Here is an 18,356-nt window from a genome sequence, read left to right as displayed (position 1 = left end):
TATTGTAGCATGCCGGAAGAGTTAGTGCTGGGTATTTGTTCTGTTGTGTTTATGTTGTGTTACGGTGCGGATGTTCTCCCGAAATGTGTTTGTCATTCTTGTTTGGTGTGGGTTCACAGTGTGGCGCATATTTGTAACAGTGTTAAAGTTGTTTATACGGTCACCCTCAGTGTGACCTGTATGGCTGTTGACCAAGTATGCCTTGCATTCACTTGTGTGTGTGAAAAGCCGTAGATATTATATGACTGGGCCGGCACGCAAAGGCAGTGCCTTTAAGGTTTATTGGCACTCTGTACTTCTGCCTACGTCCGTGTACACAGCGGCGTTTTAAAAAGTCATACATTTTACTTTTTGAAACCGATACAGATAGCTTCCGATATTACATTTTAAAGCATTTATCGGCCGATAATATCGGCAGCCCAATATTATCGGACATCTCTAGTATTAACATATATTTTTTATATTATATTGCGTTGCTATATTTTCTTATTGTGCAATGTACTTTGTTGAGAATCTTTCAAGTGTTTAGAGACTAGGGCCCGGGCGATATTGACCCAAACTGGTATTTTTAGTCCGAATGGGTATATGGGGTCTTAAAAAACGTGTAAAGTGCTTAAGGTTGCCTAAAAGTTTTTTAGCTCGATAACCAGTGTTGAGAGTACTCAAATGATTGTTGTTGTAGGTAGTGTTGTTTATTCTTACAGAGCAGGGGTGTCAAACGTATCAGGCCCCAACAGGTTTAATCCGGCTCGCGGCCCGCAAGAATAGTTTGCCGAGTATAAAAATGAGCTGCAATTTTTTTAATGAAAGAAACCGCTGTTCTAAATGTGTCCACCGGATGTCGCAATAGCAATTAAAGTGTAATTTACATCACACTGTTTTGGGGGGGACGGCGTGGCGCGGTTGGGAGGGTGACCGTGCCAGCAACCTGAGGGTTCCTGGTTCGATCCCCACCTTCTACCAACCTCCTCACATCCGTTGTGTCCTTGAGCAAGACACTTCACCCTTGCTCCTGATGGGTCGTGGTTAGCGCCTTGCATGGCAGCTCCCGCCATCAGTGTGTGAATGTGGAAATAGTGTCAAAGCGCTTTGAGTACCTTGAAGGTAGAAAAGCGCTATACAAGTTTAACCCATTTACCATTTATTTAAAGATGACATGTCAGCTGACTTTAAGAGCCTTCTGGATTGGCTGCCGCTCCTCCAATTAGCGCAGGTGCGAGCAATCAGCTGCTCCTGTTGTGGCTGGCAGCAGACTAATGCTGTAGTGACGTACAATATCGTTTTTATTGTAAATCATCCACTGAACAGATAAAATAACGAAACGGTAAGCTGCAGTTAGAGTTCCGTGCAACGCTCGCAATTGGTTAACGGCACGATGTGCACCCTGAACTCCATTGTAAAAATGTGTGTTTCTGCATTTGTTGTGTTTGTTCTATTTTATTTTATGCTTAAATCCACCATGTTCACATTGGTTAAGTGTGTAGTTATGTTACCTTTAATTCGGCTATTATGGTGTCATTTTTTTTTGACAATTGTTTTGAGTACATTTTAATTGTAATATTTGATGGTGATAAATGAATGTGTTGTAGCAATTGTGGATGTCATGAATGTGGCAGTTTGAGGAAACACCCGGTTGCTTTTCCAAACACGTCTTTAATGGTGAACTGTCAACATTTATACTGTAGCTAACTGCCGGTGGTAATGTTACAAGTTTGTGTGGTTTTGATTTGATGTTCATTTTTCCACGATCCCATACACATCGTGAAAGTGGATCGGCGAAGAAAGAGAAAGTGTTGTTGTGTGTTCAGGGAAGCACGGAGACGAAAGTGTGTACACAGGAGTTAAAGTCTGTTGGAACTGGGCTGGTTGTTAGCACAAAATTGGCAATAAAAGCTAAAAATAGTACCGTATTTTTCGGAATATAAGTCGCACCGGCCAAAAATGCATAATAAAGAAGGAAAAAAACATATATAAGTCGCACTGGAGTATAAGTTGCATTTTTGGGGGAAATGTATTTAATAAAAGCCAACACCAAGAATAGACATTTGAAAGGCAATTTAAAATAAATAAAGAATAGTGAACAACAGGCTGAATAAGTGTACGTTATATGAGGCGTAAATAACCAACTGAGAACGTGCCTGGTATGTTAACGTAACATATTATGGTAAGAGTCATTCAAATAACTATAACATATAGAACATGCTATACGTTTACCAAACAATCTGTCACTCCTAATCGCTAAATCCCATGAAATCTTATGCGTCTAGTCTCTTACGTGAATGAGCTAAATATTTTTATTTTATATTTTACGCTAATGTGTTAATCATTTCACACATAAGTCGCTCCTGAGTATAAGTCGCACCCCCGGCCAAACTATGAAAAAAACTGCGACTTACAGTCCGAAAAATACGGTACCTGACTTTGTGTAACTTCTTCTGGAGGCTACAATACATTATATTATTTTAATTTGTTTTCATGTAAAAAAAACGTATTTTCAAGCTGTGGCGGCTATGATTTTGCCGTGGTGGTGTGCCATGTTTTATTACATAACGGGGAAACCCTGTACTATAAATAAATACTACTAAAACAATCACTTACAGCATCAGTATCCCCTTTGTCTTTAGATCCACGGCTACAAGCCACCACAGACTCCAGTACAGCCACCCAGCGCTGTTTGTCTGGGAAGCTGGGAGCCATGAAGTAGAGCGACTGGCCAGGCCAACAAGTTGTATGAGGATGTGACTCCAGCTTCAGAACATAAGGGATGTCTGTGTAAACACACACAAACAGAAAATAAGTAATGATGAGAACCGTGGATTAGAATTGTTTTGATAGTTTGGATGATACCTGATTTTGCAGTGTTGATGAGCTCAGAGGCTCCAACGGCCCCATGAACAGTCACCTCTCCATCAGGTAGACAGAGCTCAAACTCCTCCTCTGCATTGACAAAGTCTAAAAGGAAGACATCCCATTCTGATACAACCTCTGATTTTAGAAGTGATCACAAATGTTCCACCAATAAGAAAATAATCACCTTCTCTGGGCTCCGTATCATAGACTGATATTTTGGTTCCGTCAAGGACCACATACTTCCTTTCCCAGCCCTGCTGCCCACGTTTGCCGTTTCTGTGTGAACAGACACAGGAAAGACCATTTCAAAGTGTACTATCGAACACAGAGGGGGAATGAATGATTAACCTGGGCTGCTTCATCCATCCTTCCAAGCGAACATGACCACTGGCTTCCTTCACCTGCAGTCCAGGGGAGCCCGCCTTCTCTCGGCACAGAGCCTCAGAAAAGTGGGTGGCGTATTCAGCTGGTAGGCCACAAGTGGCTGGAAGGCATGGTGAGCATTTGGGGTGACAAAGGGTGTGGCATTCTAAAGGAAGTTAAAAGAGGCAGTTAATTTTTTTTTTTAAATACAACATAGTGGTAAGCTTATTTGTAAAAAAAAAAAGTTTTGGTTTATTCCAGGTATTTTAGCATAATTTGGTTATTTTATGATTTATTCTAAATTACATCAACATAAGCCACATTTGCAAACAACCAAAATTTGATGCGTTTCAAAACTGTTGTTAGTACCGTATTTTCCGGACTATTGAGCGCAGCCTTGTGTAAGCAGCACCCACTACATTTTAGAAGAAAAAAATATTGTTCCATATATTAGCCACGCCGGACTATAAATGTTAGAATAATTATGTATATATTATCACACAACTTTATGCTCAAAGGCCTACTGAAACCCACTACTACCGACTGTTGGTGAATCTTTGGCAATTTGTTTAATGAACAATGGAGACTGCAAAGAAGAAAGTTGTAGGTGGGATCGGTGTATTAGCGGCTGGCTGCAGCAACACAACCAGGAGGACTTTGACTTGGATAGCAGACGCACTATCCGACGCCAGCCGCCGACCGCATCGATGATCAGGTGAAGTCCTTCGTCGCTCCGTCGATCGCTGGAACGCAGGTGAGCACGGGTGTTGATGAGCAGATGAGGGCTGGCTGGCGTAGGTGGATAGCTAATGTTTTTAGCATAGCTCTGTGAGGTCCCGTAGCTAAGTTAGCTTCAATGGCGTCGTTAGCAACAGCATTGTTAAGCTTCGCCAGGCTGGAAAGCATTAACCGTGTAGTTACATGTCCATGGTTTAATAGTATTGTTGATTTTCTGTCTATCCTTCCAGTCAGGGGTTTATTTCTTTTGTTTCTATCTGCAGTTAAGCCCGATGCTATCACGTTAGCTCCGTAGCTAAAGTGCTTCGCCGATGTATTGTCGTGGAAATAAAAGTCACTGTGAATGTCCATTTCGCGTTTTCGACTCATTTTCAAGAGGATATAGTATCCGAGGTGGTTTAAATTACAAATCCGTGATCCACAATAGAAAAAGGAGAGTGTGGAATCCAATCAACCAGCTTGTACCTAAGTTACGGTCCGAGCGAAAAAAGATGCGTCCTGCACTGCACTCTAGTCCTTCACTCTCACGTTCCTCATCCACGAATCTTTCATCCCGGCTCAAATTAATGGGGTAATCGTCGCTTTCTCGGTCCGAATCGCTCTTGCTGCTGGTGTAAACAATGGGGAAATGTGAGGAGCCTTTCAACCTGCGACGTTACGCTACTTCCGGTACAGGCAAGGCTTTTTTTATCAGCGACCAAAAGTTGCGAACTTTATCGTCAAAGTTCTCTACTAAATCCTTTCAGCAAAAATATGGCAATATCGGGAAATGATCAAGTATGACACATAGAATGGATCTGCTATCCCCGTTTGAATAAAAAAATTTCATTTCAGTAGGCCTTTAAGGGCCGTTGCTATAATTATTGTCAATTGTGCTGAAGTGGTATTTTTCTTTGTCTGTGCAAAGCTGGCAATCCATAAGATTGCAAGCCAGTCTGGTATCAGTGTTTGTGTCCAGGAACGGCCTGCTGACTGCCAAGGCCGAACACCGCCGTGACGCAGACAGAGCAGAGACAAGGCGATATCACCAGCGTTAACACATTTACATTTTTGTATAATCATATATTGTGTCTAACTGGAGTTGTCGAGATTACCCCCTTCCCTCAGCGACAGCTTCGGTGATGTAATCAGGGACCTCCCAAATAAATAGAACGTAGTTTGGATCTGTAACTAGAATCCAGCTCAAATAACGTGTCTCCTCAATCGAGCAAAATGTAACTCTGTCTCTGCAGGATCCTTGCTTCTCATCTGTTTTAATAGATGTCATCAGTGTTTGAACCTGACATCTGCCAGCAGATATATACATTGTGAAAAGACTTATTTACACACAAAGATTTTGTAACTCGCCAGTAAAACGGCGCTCAAACAAAACAGAAGTCATTGTCTGTGGAAGCGAGCTCTGCAATCAACTGAACGGACTCAATAAGTCCACAATAAGTGAATTTACGAAACTGGAACAATACAAATAGAGTGCCATTGTATATATGTTAGCATATTAGCTAATGCTAATGACGCTAGCCTGATTACATTTGATTGATTGATTGAAACTTTTATTAGTAGATTGCACAGTACAGTACATATTCCGTACAATTGACCACTAAATGGTAACACCCCAATAAGTTTTTCAACTTGTTTAAGTCGGGGTCCACGTTAATCAATTCATGGTAAAATTACGGTAACATTACGATAGCACATACAAATATGCATGAAAAAACTCCTACAGGCATCACACATGAGACGGTTAAGTAAGTATGAATAGTTTTAGTTATATAGAAAAACTTAGAAACCTTGCTTGGAGTGATGAATGAAGAATCCATACGGGTAGCAATGTTATGGACGACTAACTCCGCCGCTCCCAGTCTGTGGAACGCTCTCCCTGACCACCTGAGGGCACCACAGACTGTGGATGCCTTTAAAAAAGGCTTAAAAAACCTTTTTTTTTTTTTTTAAAAAAAGCCTTTTTTTTTTTTTTTTTTAGATATATACATACTAGTTTTAGCTATTTGGCTGTTGTAGTTTTTATTTTTTTTTAAAATTTTTATTATCTTTTTATTTTTTTTAATACACTGTAGCACTTTGAGGTTGTTTACTCAATGTAAAGTGCTTTTTACAAATAAAATCTATTATTATTATTATTATTAACGGCACTTGTATTTCCGGTTAAAGCACTTAACAGAAGGAACTACTGTCAACGTTCAGCCAGCAACAATAACACACCTTTTCAGTGTCTGTTTAAAACTATTTTTTTTCATACAAAAATGATGGCCATTACCGGAGGAAAAACCCATAAATTAGCCGCACCATTTTATGAGTCGCAGGGTTCAAAGCGTAGGAAAAAAGTAGTGGCTTACGGTCTGGAATTTACGGTATTTTTTTTTAGAAAGCTGGCCAATAAATCCCTTTCTGAAATGCCGGCCGTTTTGTGTAACCAGAGGACACAGACCTAGACAGGTGGCAGCTTGTCGTCCAAAATGCACAGTGTCCAGGCACACGGCACATTTGGCAGCTCTCATGTTGAGACCCACAGTGAAGCGGTGAGGAATGTTGTGGTGCATTCTCTCCTTCACACGTCGACCGTACTCTGAAATGATACAACACAAAAGGTGTGCCAAACATTACATTACCAAACTCCAAGGCATTGAGTTTTTTTTTAGCTTGACATTTTAGAGGGTGTGGGCCGTATGAAGTAATTTTAATCCTGGCTAGGCCTGTGCCGATAAATGTGTCAATAAATTCATCGCAAAGTAACAAAAATGAGGAAGAATAAAGATGATTGCAAATCTAATGGGTGTGGGAATATTTTCCTTTCCAACCGAATGAGCAACATGAGCAACGTTACTTGGATGGCAACATATGTTGATCCGAAACCTGTACGTACCTTTCAGCATTAATGGGGCCTTCACAGATGTGTAAGTTACCCATGTCTTGGGCACTAATACACCCCCATACCATCACACATGCTGGCTTTTACACTTGACCCTAGAACAATCCAGATGGTTCTTTTCCTCTTTGTTCCACTTTTCCACTTTGCATCAGTCCAGCTTAGATGAGCTCGGGCCCAGCGAAGCCGGCGGCGTTTCTGGGTGTTGTTGATAAATGGCTTTGGGTTTGCATAGTAGAGTTTTAACTTGCACTTACAGATGTAGCGACCAACTGTAGTTACTGACAGTGGTTTTCTGTAGTGTTCCGGAGCCCATGTGGTGATATCCTTTACACACCGATGTCTGTTTTTGATGCAGTACCGCCTGAGGGATCCAAGGTCAGCGTACGTGCAGTGATTTCTCCAAATTCTCTGAACCTTTTGATGATATTACATGTTATATTACATATGATATTTCTGAACTGAATCGCAAGATGGATCACATCATGGAAAAGCTGGTTGAAAGGGAAAAGTTGGATATGAGGGCCAGCATGGACGAATAGAACAGACAAGCCATTGTAATGTCTGCTCGCAGAAAAACTAAAATCCTAATCTACGATTTGTCTCCCTCGAATGGCCTTGACAGGAGCAGGCTGTTCTGAAGACATCCCCAAGGACACCTCAATGACGGACGCTTTTGACCTCCCTCCCTCCTTAACGACACCTGTAGTCGAACTTTTGCTTGCATGCAGAACGGCCCAAAGCCTATGGACACTACATCAACACACCCAAGACAATGGGCATATACACACACACCCCCTCCCCCACCCCACGCCTTCACCACCGCTTGATTCCCCTTCAGGGTGATTGACGGCTGGCAGCGCTTCATAGCAGCAGTCGACCTCCAGGGCCCCAACCCCCACCCTCTGTTGCGAGTTATCGTGATTATATGTAACGCGTTTATGTGTGCATGGCATGGAGGTTTTTTCCCCACTCCAGACTAGGCCCCCTTAGGAGCCCAGTCTAGATTGTATTTTTTTTATTCATCTTTTCCCCCAGCGTTTTACCTTTTTACCACCTTTTACGGGGCGCCTCGTGGCGACCCATCAGCGTTCCTGTACACTGTTTGTTTGTCTAATCTTGAACGGGTTTGTGCTGAAAAGATAGTTTAGTTGTACTTGTTGCAATGACACTAAAGACCTATCCTATCCTACAGACCGTAGACTCGTTCGCCAGTATGCCCAATTTGTTGGAAAGAGATGGCAACAAAAACGACAACAAAACAAAGCAACTGTGGGAAAACACTTCAAAATAGTCAATATCTGTTGAAGTGAAATTTAAGTTTTATGTTTGTTTGATAATTTGGGCTAAATAAATGTTCTTGACCTTCCAGTTACAATGGTAAAAAAATACTACAGTAATGACAAATAAATGTTTATTGTGCTTAATTTGGTCTCAAAATAATACTGACAACAATATCATTTATCTGGAATAATTTGTGGCACACTGTATCGTCCAGCAAAATGTGTTATCGGCCCAGGCCTATTACTGACTTAATGGTTTTTGATGTAACTGCCAATGTTTTGGTCCGGCAAATGAAGATTCTAACATGCCAATCAGAGCAGACGAGATCAACCATGCCACAATGAGACAGCAACAAGACAGATGTGCAGTCTGTACACATAAATCATGTGGAATAGGGGAAAGGTGTTTTGAAGAGGACGTACGACGAGATGAAGGAATGTGTGACTGCTAACTTACTTTCAAAGGTGACCCTCCTCTTTTCTGCCAGGAATAAGAGGAAAGAGACAGAAAGGAGATAGCAGTCTAACAATAGCTGGGTGACAGTAAAACACATACACACAGTTTAAGGCCTGTATTACAAAGGAACACAATTGACTTATCACTGATCCGGGTGTACCTGGTCGGATCAGATTTAAGTACTTTGATTAAATATCATCATTGATGGAGGGAAAGTAATACTCTATATTAAAACTAATCCACTATTCTTCCCTTGTGAAACAGGCCCAGGCAGGATTACATTATTAACTGGATAAAAGGACAGCGACATGAACCTGAATAATGTTTTTCTTCATCGGTCCATTCTCCAGATATTTAACATATCTTGAACAGAGTTATCCACTAAATTGAAGATGGAATCTTGCCATAAAGGGGAACTGCACTTTTTGTTGGAATTTTGCCTATCGTACACGCGGGCTGCAACAATTAGTCGACATTGTCGACAAAAACAATTGTCGCCAACAATTGCATTTGTCGACAATAATCGTGGCATCTACTCAGTGGCCTAGTGGGTAGAGTGTCCGCCCTGAGATGGGTAGGTCGTGAGTTCAGACCCCGGCCGAGTCATACCAAAGACTATAAAAATGGGAGCCATTACCTCCCTGCTTGGCACTCAGCATCAAAGGTTGGAATTGGGGGTTAAATCACCAAAAATTATTCCCGGGCGCGGCCACCGCTGCTGCTCACTGCTCCCCTCACCTCCTAGGGGGTGATCAAGGGTGATGGGTCAAATGCAGAGAATAATTTCGCCACACCTAGTGTGTGTGTGTGTGTGACAATCATTGGTACTTTAACTTTAACATTCACACACTGATGGTGGGAGCTGCTAACCAGGACCCATCAGGAGCAAGGGTGAAGTGTCTTGCTCAAGGACACAACGGACGTGACGAGGTTGGTAGAAGGTGGGGATTGAACCAGGAACCCTCAGGTTGCTGGCAGGGCCACGTCCCCGTCAATTCAAATAGTTTTTAAAGCAGTGTCAACTTGCAGTACTGAAAACACACACACACACGCACACACACACACACACACACACACACACACACACACACACACACACACACACACACACACACACACACACACACACACACACACACACACACACACACACACACACACACACACCCACACACACACACCCCAATGCGGAGGTACAGTATCATAAGATTAAACATACAGTCTATTAAATAGCCAACATTTTAATAATGTATTAAAGAGTCTATTGGAGTGCTAAAACTACACTAAAAGAGTTAATCAATACTCAATATACTAATCCAATCCAATCCACTTTATTTATATAGCACATTTAAACAACAAAAATGTTTCCAAAGTGCTGCACAACAATATTAAAAACAATATTCAAATATTATCCTTAGCTCCACCAATGACTGAATAAAAACAAAAAATAAATAAATATAAAACCAATATAAAAATAAATATGATTAAAAACTATTTTAAAGGGAAAAACCCAATTAAAACAGTAAATAGAAATCAAAATTTATAAAAAAAACCACAGAGGACAAAAGAGGACCACACAACTCACGTAGTGTTAAAAGCCAAAGAATAAAAGTGGGTCTTAAGATGAGACTTAAAACACTCCACTGTGGGAGCAGTTTGAACATGGAGGGGCAGAGTGTTCCAGAGTTTAGGGCCGACCACAGAGAAGGCCCTGTCTCCCCTGGATTTAAGTCTGGTCTTGGGCACCACGAGCTGGAGCTGGCTCTCGGACCTTAGAGCGCGCGTAGGAGTGTAAACTTGGATGAGGTCCGATATATACTGAGATGCCAGTCCATGTAAAGATTTAAAATCAATTCTAAAATGAACAGGGAGCCAGTGCAAACTCTGAAGAATTGGGGTTATATGCTGGCGTTTCCTGGCCCCTGTTGAAAGTCGTGCTGCCGCGTTCTGGACTAACCGCAACCGGGAGAGAGCTTTTTGGCTAATGCCAGCATAAAGTGCATTGCAGTAGTCCAGGCCACTTGAAATAAAAGCATGCACGGCTTGTTCAAAAAGGTTAAAAGATAAAGAATGGTTTTACCTTTACTAAAAGACGAAGATGATAAAAACACGATTTTAAAACGGCATTGACTTGTTTGTCGAGTTTAAAATGGCTGTCTATAGTGACGCCAAGGCTGGTGACTTTGGGACGCACATCATTTTGCAATGGTCCCAAGTAGGGCTGCAACAACTAATCGATTAAATAGATTAAAATCAATTATAAAAATAGTTGCCGATTAATTTAGTCATCGATTCGTTGGATCTATGCTATGCGCGTGCGCAGAGGCTTTAAAAAAATAAAAATAAAAATAAAATTTTTTTTTTTTTTTTTTTTTTTTAAATAAATCTCTATTTATAAACTGCAACATTTACAAACAGCTGAGAAACAATAATCAAAATAAGTATGGTGCCAGTATGCTGTTTTTTTTCAATAAAATACTGGAAAGGATAGAAATGTAGTTTGTCTCTTTTATCGGATTATTAATCGAAGTAATAATCGACAGATTAATCGATTATCAAATTAATCGTTAGTTGCAGCCCTAGTCCCAAGTCAGTGAGGGCCGGACCAAAAACTGAAATTTCCGTTTTTCCCTCATTCATTATTAAAAAATTCTGGGCTAACCAAGCCTTGACGTGGCATAGACAGTTGAGAAGAGGTGTCAGGGGGCCGTGGCCTTTTGAGTTTGGCATATACATTTTACTAGTGTGCAGCTTTTTAAACATCACAAAATGATGTTCTTTTTGAGGAAGTTAGTTTTTGTGTTTTGTTGTTTGTTTTGATTGCTGCTATTTTAACTATTTAAACAAAAACAAGGTTAATTGTTGTTGTTTTTTTCAGCACTTTGCCTTTCTTTTTTTTTTTTTTAAATGGACAACATTTTAATAGTCATTTACATTTTTGTAACAGCGGAATGAGCAGCACGGTTACAGTATAAATAAATATTAATGAATGAATTAGTCATCTTTGTCGTTAGTAAGCACATGCCTAAAATAACTTAAGATGCATTTAGAAGTCTATGGAAAAAATAGAGCCATTAAATATGTGTACGCTTTATTATCGGATTAGTCGACTAATCGGCTATCAAAATAATCGTTAGTTGCAGCTCTATCGTTCACAATCATTATGGAACACATGACGGATGGATTTTTTTTAATGCATTCTAAATATAAAATAAATAAAAGTGTACTTACTCCACTATTCCGCCCATAAAATCCGATAAATAACCATTCAAAAAGCGGCAACAATACTCAATTTACATTTCAAGACTTCAATATTAACCAAGTATTATTGATATTGTTATTATAAACAATAACGCAGACAAACTATTTAGAACAGCGCCGTGATCACTTCCAGTGTGCCTATGTTTACACCATGGAGTGGTCTGCTGTTTCCTCGCTTCCCTGCTCCCTGTAAATTTATTCTAGATCATAAATCACACCTCTCACCGGAAAATAGGATGGGGCTGAGAATATAATCCGAGAAGTTGGGAATCTTTGACAGCCATTTAGGACCCGGAACTGGTGAGAACGACACGAAAAGTGCTTGTCCACCCCCACCCCGTTTCTTCGTGAGGATTATGAGTCATTTTTCATCTAAAAGGGAACATATGAACATCCTAGCAGTCGGCATCCTAATCACAGCAGACTTTGTACAGTAAGTGATGTTTTGTTATGTTTGTTGGCTCTCATAAAGTCTGCAGTGAGTAATAATCAGTGATGATGAAAAAAAAAAGAAGCAAACACTGTGATGCTTTAATGCGCCACATATGATAGCACAGAGCACAGTAAAAGAGGCAAAAAGAGAACATTTGGCAAACATTATTGCCTCAAATAGTCTTGACCCTCGTGTTTTATTCAAAACCATTGACTCTGTTCTTAATGCCCCTCAGCCTACATGTTTGGAACCCTCCTCTGAATTGTGCAATGCCTTTTTAAAGTATTTTATTGATAAGATTGCCACAAAGAGGGCTCTCATCTCTGTTCCGACCTCTGACCCTTCTGTCCCGTTTAACTACTCTGCTGTTTTTAATCAGTTTGAGCAAGTGACTCTGCGGCAGTTACAAGAGTTAACTAATCATATGAAGCCCTCAGGTTCCCCCCATGATGCTGTCCCTCCTACATTTTTTAAAGAAGTGTTTTCTTGCATAGGGCAGCCTGTTCTTAACATTTTAAATAGCAGTCTGCTTTCTGGTGTGGTTCCTACCAGTTTTAAACACGCCGTGGTTCAACCGCTTTTAAAGAAACCTGGTCTGGACAGTTCAGTTTTAGCCCATTTTAGACCCATTTCTAAGCTGCCTTTTCTCTCAAAAATCTTGGAGAAGATTGTTTTTACCCAGTTAAACACTTTTTTAGAGGACTCTGATATTTTAGAAGTCTTTCAGTCTGGGTTTAAACCCCTCCATAGTACAGAGTCAGCATTAGTAAGGGTTTTTAATGACATCTTTCGAGCAACAGACTTAGGTGATCATGTGATTTTAGTTTTACTCGATCTAACAGCAGCATTTGATACGGTGGACCAAAATATTTTAATTAGCCGCCTACAACATCAAGTGGGCATATGTGGTACTGCCCTGAGTTGGCTGAAGTCATATTTGACTAACAGGACCTTCTCTGTAAATGTTGCTGGTTCTGAATCTTCTGTTGCTCCCTTAACATGTGGGGTCCCACAGGGCTCAGTTTTAGGACCACTGCTCTTTTCTATTTATTTACTTCCCCTGCGCTCAATCCTAAGAAAGCATGGTATTTGTTTTCATTGTTACGCTGATGACACAGTAATTTATTTTCCGTTAAAGAAAAATCATGCCTCTTCAATACAGCCATCACTTGCCTGTCTTGATGACATCAAGGCCTGGATGGCCCTAAACTTCTTAAACTTCAATGAAAAGAAGACAGAAGTATTAGTGTTTGGACCTAGTGGTACCTGTGAGCTTCCCCCTGTTGACTTTGGCCCCTTGGCTTTGTACGTTAAGCCCATGATCACCAACCTGGGTTTTCGTATTGACAGTGATTTTAAATTGGACCGTCAGATTGGCACAGTGGTGAAAGCCAGCTTTTTTTTATTTACGTCAGCTGGCTAAGGTTAAAAACCTTCTTTCTAGGCAACAGTTTGGGACAGTAATCCATGCCTTTATTACATCTCGGCTGGATTACTGTAACGCTTTATATTTTGGAATTAGTCAGTCCTCCCTCTCACGTCTGCAGCTGGTCCAAAATGCAGCTGCCCGACTTTTAACAAACACAAGAAAAAGAGAGCACATTACTCCTGTTTTAGCCTCTCTCCAATGGCTGCCTGTGTCTTTTAGAGTCCATTTTAAAATTATCTTACTTGTTTTTAAATCCTTACATGGTCCCTCAAGTCAGCTGATCAGCTGATCCTGGAGGTACCCAAATCCAAGCGTAAGCTCAGGGGGGACAGAGCCTTCTCTGTTTGCGGGCCCAAAACTCTGGAATGATCTTCCACTCCATGTGAGACAGGCCCCTTCTTTGGCTATTTTTAAGACCCTTCTTAAAACCCATTTTTATTCACTGGCTTTTAACCCAGCATGAGACTTTAAACTGTTTTTAACTTTTAACTTTTTTAACTGTTTTTAACTGCTTTTTATCTAACAAAAATGTTCTTAGGGTAATTTTGTATTTGCTTTTTTAATGTGTATTTTACTTCTGTTTTAAATTGTATTTTTTAGTCTGTCCTTTGCCTTTATTTCTTTGTGGTGTACAGCCCTTTGTTTTTCAACTGTGGTTGTTTTTAAAGGGCTTTATAAATAAAGTTGGTATGGTATGGTATATGCTTAAAATTATCAAAATACATAAATATTAATTTAAATGTGCTTGTCACTACATTACATATATACTTACATCATGTACGGTATATACAACTTTAACGGATGTTTTTTTAGGGTCTCTATGGGCAGAATAGACCGTCTCTCATAGGCTCCTTTGTAAGCGGACTTTTAATTGAATTGATTTAATATTTAGAAAAAAATCCATTCATCGTCATGTCTTCATAATGATTGTGAACGAGAGGCAAAATTCCCCCAAAAAGTGCAGTTCCCCTTTAAGGGGCCAGGCCACAGAAGAAACAAACACACACACTACACATAAACAAAATAGGCCAACAAGGAGCCCATTTGTTTGGACAGTGATGTCATAGAGGAGGATGCCACTGTGGAAACAGTCTCGCTTTTAAACAAGAAAATGTGTCTAGCTGTGCATGTGTGGGTTACCTTCAGGTGTGGATGTCTCCTTGGAGCGGGTTGAGGGGTTAAGCAGGCCGCAGGGGTTGGGTTGATGCTCCGGGGACTTTACAATGGCTGACATGAGGATTTGATGGCGAGCCTGGGCAGGCGTGGAAGGAGCCAAGTGGTCCTGTGCTTTGAAATGAGCTGCTGGTGTTCAGAAAAGCCCAATGACAAATTAGAAATAATCAGTGGTAGGTTTAACAATGGAATATATATCCCTAAATGCTGCTGTGCAAGTAATCAATGACATATATATCCCTAAATGCTGCTGTGCAAGTAATTAAGCAATGTGCTGTTAAAATATGTGCACTGATCCAGATTTAAAAGCAGTGGAATATTTCAAAATATGATTCATGATTTTTTTAATTTGGATGAATGCCTCACTGACGATAACACTAAAATAAACACTTGTTATAAATTAACACTATTATTTTGGATGATATATAGAACAGTAACTACATTTCTCTAGTTTTTTTTAGATGACAAAGGTTCCACGAGAAACACAGACAGTCCTGACCTACCCTCTTCTCTCAGGGATCGCAGCTCTATCCTCATCTTCTGAAGAGCCTCCTCCAGCTCCGCACATCTTGAGCGCTCCTTCTCCAGAGCCAGCTTCATGTCACCGTACTGCAAAGGAAGTGACGGCTGGGACTGAGGCGTCAACGCTCCGTTTGTTGTGGTGCCGACATCTTCCCGCCGTCGTCCAAATATACCCTGTCCACAGATCAAGTGTGTCACTTATTTTATGATGTTACCACCTTTACACCATGGAGCAGGTGTTCCCAGGGAATGGGAGGCCTTTTGGGCCCTTATTTTCAGACAGTTTGGCATATTTAGGTGGGGCAGAGGGTTCCAGCAGGTGTCGCCGGGGAATAGGAGGCCTTAGGGGCCCTAGTTTGGCATACTTTGGTGGGGCAGAGGGTTCTATCAGGTGTTGCCGGGGAATAGGAGGCCTTTGGGGCCCTAGATTGGCATACTTTGGTGGGGCAGAGGGTTCCAGCAGGTGTCGCCGGGGAATAGGAGGCCTTTGGGGCCCTAGTTTGGCATACTTTGGTGGGGCAGAGGGTTCCAGCAGGTGTCGCCGGGGAATAGGAGGCCTTTGGGGCCCTAGTTTGGCATACTTTGGTGGGGCAGAGGGTTCCAGCAGGTGTCGCCGGGGAATAGGAGGCCTTTGGGGCCCTAGTTTGGCATACTTTGGTGGGGCAGAGGGTTCCATCAGGTGTTGCCGGGGAATAGGAGGCCTTTGGGGCCCTAGTTTGGCGTACTTTGGTGGGGCAGAGGGTTCCATCAGGTGTTCCGAGGGAATGGGAGGCCTTTTGGGGCCCTATTTTCAGACAGTTTGGCGTATTTAGGTGAGGCAGAGGGTTCCAGCAGGTATTCCCAGGGAATGGGAGGCCCTATTTTCAGACAGCTTCGCATATTTAGGTGAGGCAGAGGGTTCCAGCAGCTGTTCCCAGGGAATGGGAAGCCTTTTGGGGCCCTATTTTCAGACAGTTTGGCGTATTTAGGTGAGGCAGAGGGTTCCAGCAGGTGTTCCCAGGGAATGGGAGGCCTTTTGGGGCCCTAGTTTGGCGTATTTTGGTGGGGCAGAGGGTTCCAGCAGGTGTTCCCGGGGAATGGGAGGCCTTTCGGGGGCCCTATTTTCAGACAGTTTGGCGTATTTAGGTGAGGCAGAGGGTTCCAGCAGGTGTTCCCAGGGAATGGGAGGCCTTTCGGGGGCCCTATTTTCAGACAGTTTGGCATATTTAGGTGAGGCAGAGGGTTCCAGCAGGTGTTCCCAGGGAATGGGAAGCCTTTGGGGGCCCTATTTTCAGACAGTTTGGCGTATTTAGGTGAGGCAGAGGGTTCCAGCAGGTGTTCCCAGGGAATGGGAGGCCTTTTGGGGCCCTATTTTCAGACAGTTTCGCGTATTTTGGTGGGGCAGAGGGTTCCAGCATGTGTTCCCAGGGAATGGGAAGCCTTTGGGGGCCCTATTTTCAGACAGTTTGGCATATTTAGGTGAGGCAGAGGGTTCCAGCAGGTGTTCCCAGGGAATGGGAGGCCTTTTGGGGCCCTAGTTTGGTGTATTTTGGTGGGGAAGAGGGTTCCAGCAGGTGTCCCCGGGGAATGGGAGGCCTTTTGGGGCCCTATTTTCAGACAGTTTTGCGTATTTTGGTGGGGCAGAGGGTTCCAGCAGGTGTCCCCGGGGAATGGGAGGCCTTTTGGGGTCTCTATTTTCAGACAGTTTGGCATATTTGTGTGAGGCAGAGGAGTCCAGCATTTGTTATCGGTGAGTTGGAGCCCACTTGTGGACATGGGGGCAAAGGGTCAAAAAAGGCACCCAGGATGACTGACAGTCAATTTAAAACATTTTCGGGAGGACATGTATTGGTAGTGTGCAGGTGTCCCAATACTTTTGTCTATATAATATGTACATGCCTCACACCAGGAGCAGTGCATGTTTAAAAGTTGCTATCATCAGTCTATTAGGACATATTGTAGTCATGAAATATTTGTGCTGACCTTCTTCTTCTTGGTGGGCTGGTCCATTTTGGCCTGGAGGAAATCGATGAGTTTGGTCTGCTGGGAGATTGTCCCTTCCATCTTCACCTTCTCGTGGGAATATACGGCCTGCAAAATAAAGCCGGGACAGTACTTAAGGTATTTGTCCGTATAGTAGGTCCCCAAGGAATACTTTTTTTAAAAACTTGAGTGCTCACATCAGTTATGATATTGCCAAACCTCATCCAATGACACAGATATTGCCCTGGCTACCTGTATGTTCTCCAGTTGGTACTCCAGATCGGTCCTCTCAGTCTTGAGCATGTCAGTCTGGTCCAGTGCATCCTGTAGACCCTGGGTCAAACGGAAAATGTGGCTCTTTTGGAGATCCATCTGCTGCTGCAGCTTCCCTTGCTGATGAGATAACAGTGCATTAAAGATACAGTGCCTGTGATTCTGACAAAAAAACAACACCTGTACGAGACGTATAGCTTTAACATTAGATTTGGATTAAACATTCAAATTAGATTTAACACTCATATTTAACATTTTATATTTGAATTTATCACATACATTTAACATTAAACATTTAAAATCATATTTATATTTACTCTTTATATTTACATTTGACATGAACATTTAACGTACAGCTGAAATAGGCCCTAATCCTCCCAGCCCCCCGCAACTCTGAAAGGGACAAGCGGTAGAAAGTGGATGGATGTATGTACATCTAACATTTAGATTTTACATTTCCATTTGGAATTTAACATTTACATTCACTCTTTAATGTCTACCTAAAATGTGAAGAAAATTAGCTAAATGAGAGAAAAATAATATACATTTGAGAGAAGGTGTGGGAATAGTGTGCAACAAATATTATTTTCTAAATATTTTGCTTTACAATTGGCAAGACATTAAGATTTAACATTAGATTTATATTCATCATTATATTTATAGCTAACATTTATTTTTAACATTTATATATAAATGTCCAGACAGGCTAACCTCCTCCAACCTCCGAGGAC

At 41.7% G+C, this 18,356-nt stretch overlaps 1 protein-coding gene across 9 annotated transcripts in view; it reads right to left on the bottom strand.

Moving 5' to 3' along the window:
• The window catches only part of cita (citron rho-interacting serine/threonine kinase a), a 113,111-nt gene that overhangs the window by 30,636 nt on the left and 64,119 nt on the right, over nt 1–18,356 (bottom strand). For 5 of the 9 annotated variants that reach the window (XM_062044130.1, XM_062044164.1, XM_062044139.1 and 2 more), the window contains exons 29-38: nt 17,605–17,745; nt 17,353–17,460; nt 15,372–15,564; nt 14,836–14,997; nt 8,573–8,596; nt 6,395–6,532; nt 3,199–3,379; nt 3,035–3,126; nt 2,848–2,952; nt 2,599–2,768 (exon numbers count right to left, since the gene is read on the bottom strand). In XM_062044130.1, the coding sequence (XP_061900114.1) occupies nt 2,599–2,768; nt 2,848–2,952; nt 3,035–3,126; nt 3,199–3,379; nt 6,395–6,532; nt 8,573–8,596; nt 14,836–14,997; nt 15,372–15,564; nt 17,353–17,460; nt 17,605–17,745 (1,314 nt within the window). The remainder of the gene's footprint in view (nt 1–2,598; nt 2,769–2,847; nt 2,953–3,034; nt 3,127–3,198; nt 3,380–6,394; nt 6,533–8,572; nt 8,597–14,835; nt 14,998–15,371; nt 15,565–17,352; nt 17,461–17,604; nt 17,746–18,356) is intronic. The other 4 variants (XM_062044156.1, XM_062044170.1, XM_062044179.1 and 1 more) reach the window with 2 other exon arrangements.

Source organism: Entelurus aequoreus, linkage group LG01 (genome assembly GCF_033978785.1).
Source record: "Entelurus aequoreus isolate RoL-2023_Sb linkage group LG01, RoL_Eaeq_v1.1, whole genome shotgun sequence".
NCBI lineage: Eukaryota > Metazoa > Chordata > Actinopteri > Syngnathiformes > Syngnathidae > Entelurus > Entelurus aequoreus.
Note: the sequence above shows the minus strand (reverse complement) of the source record. Positions and strands in the feature narration are given on the sequence as shown.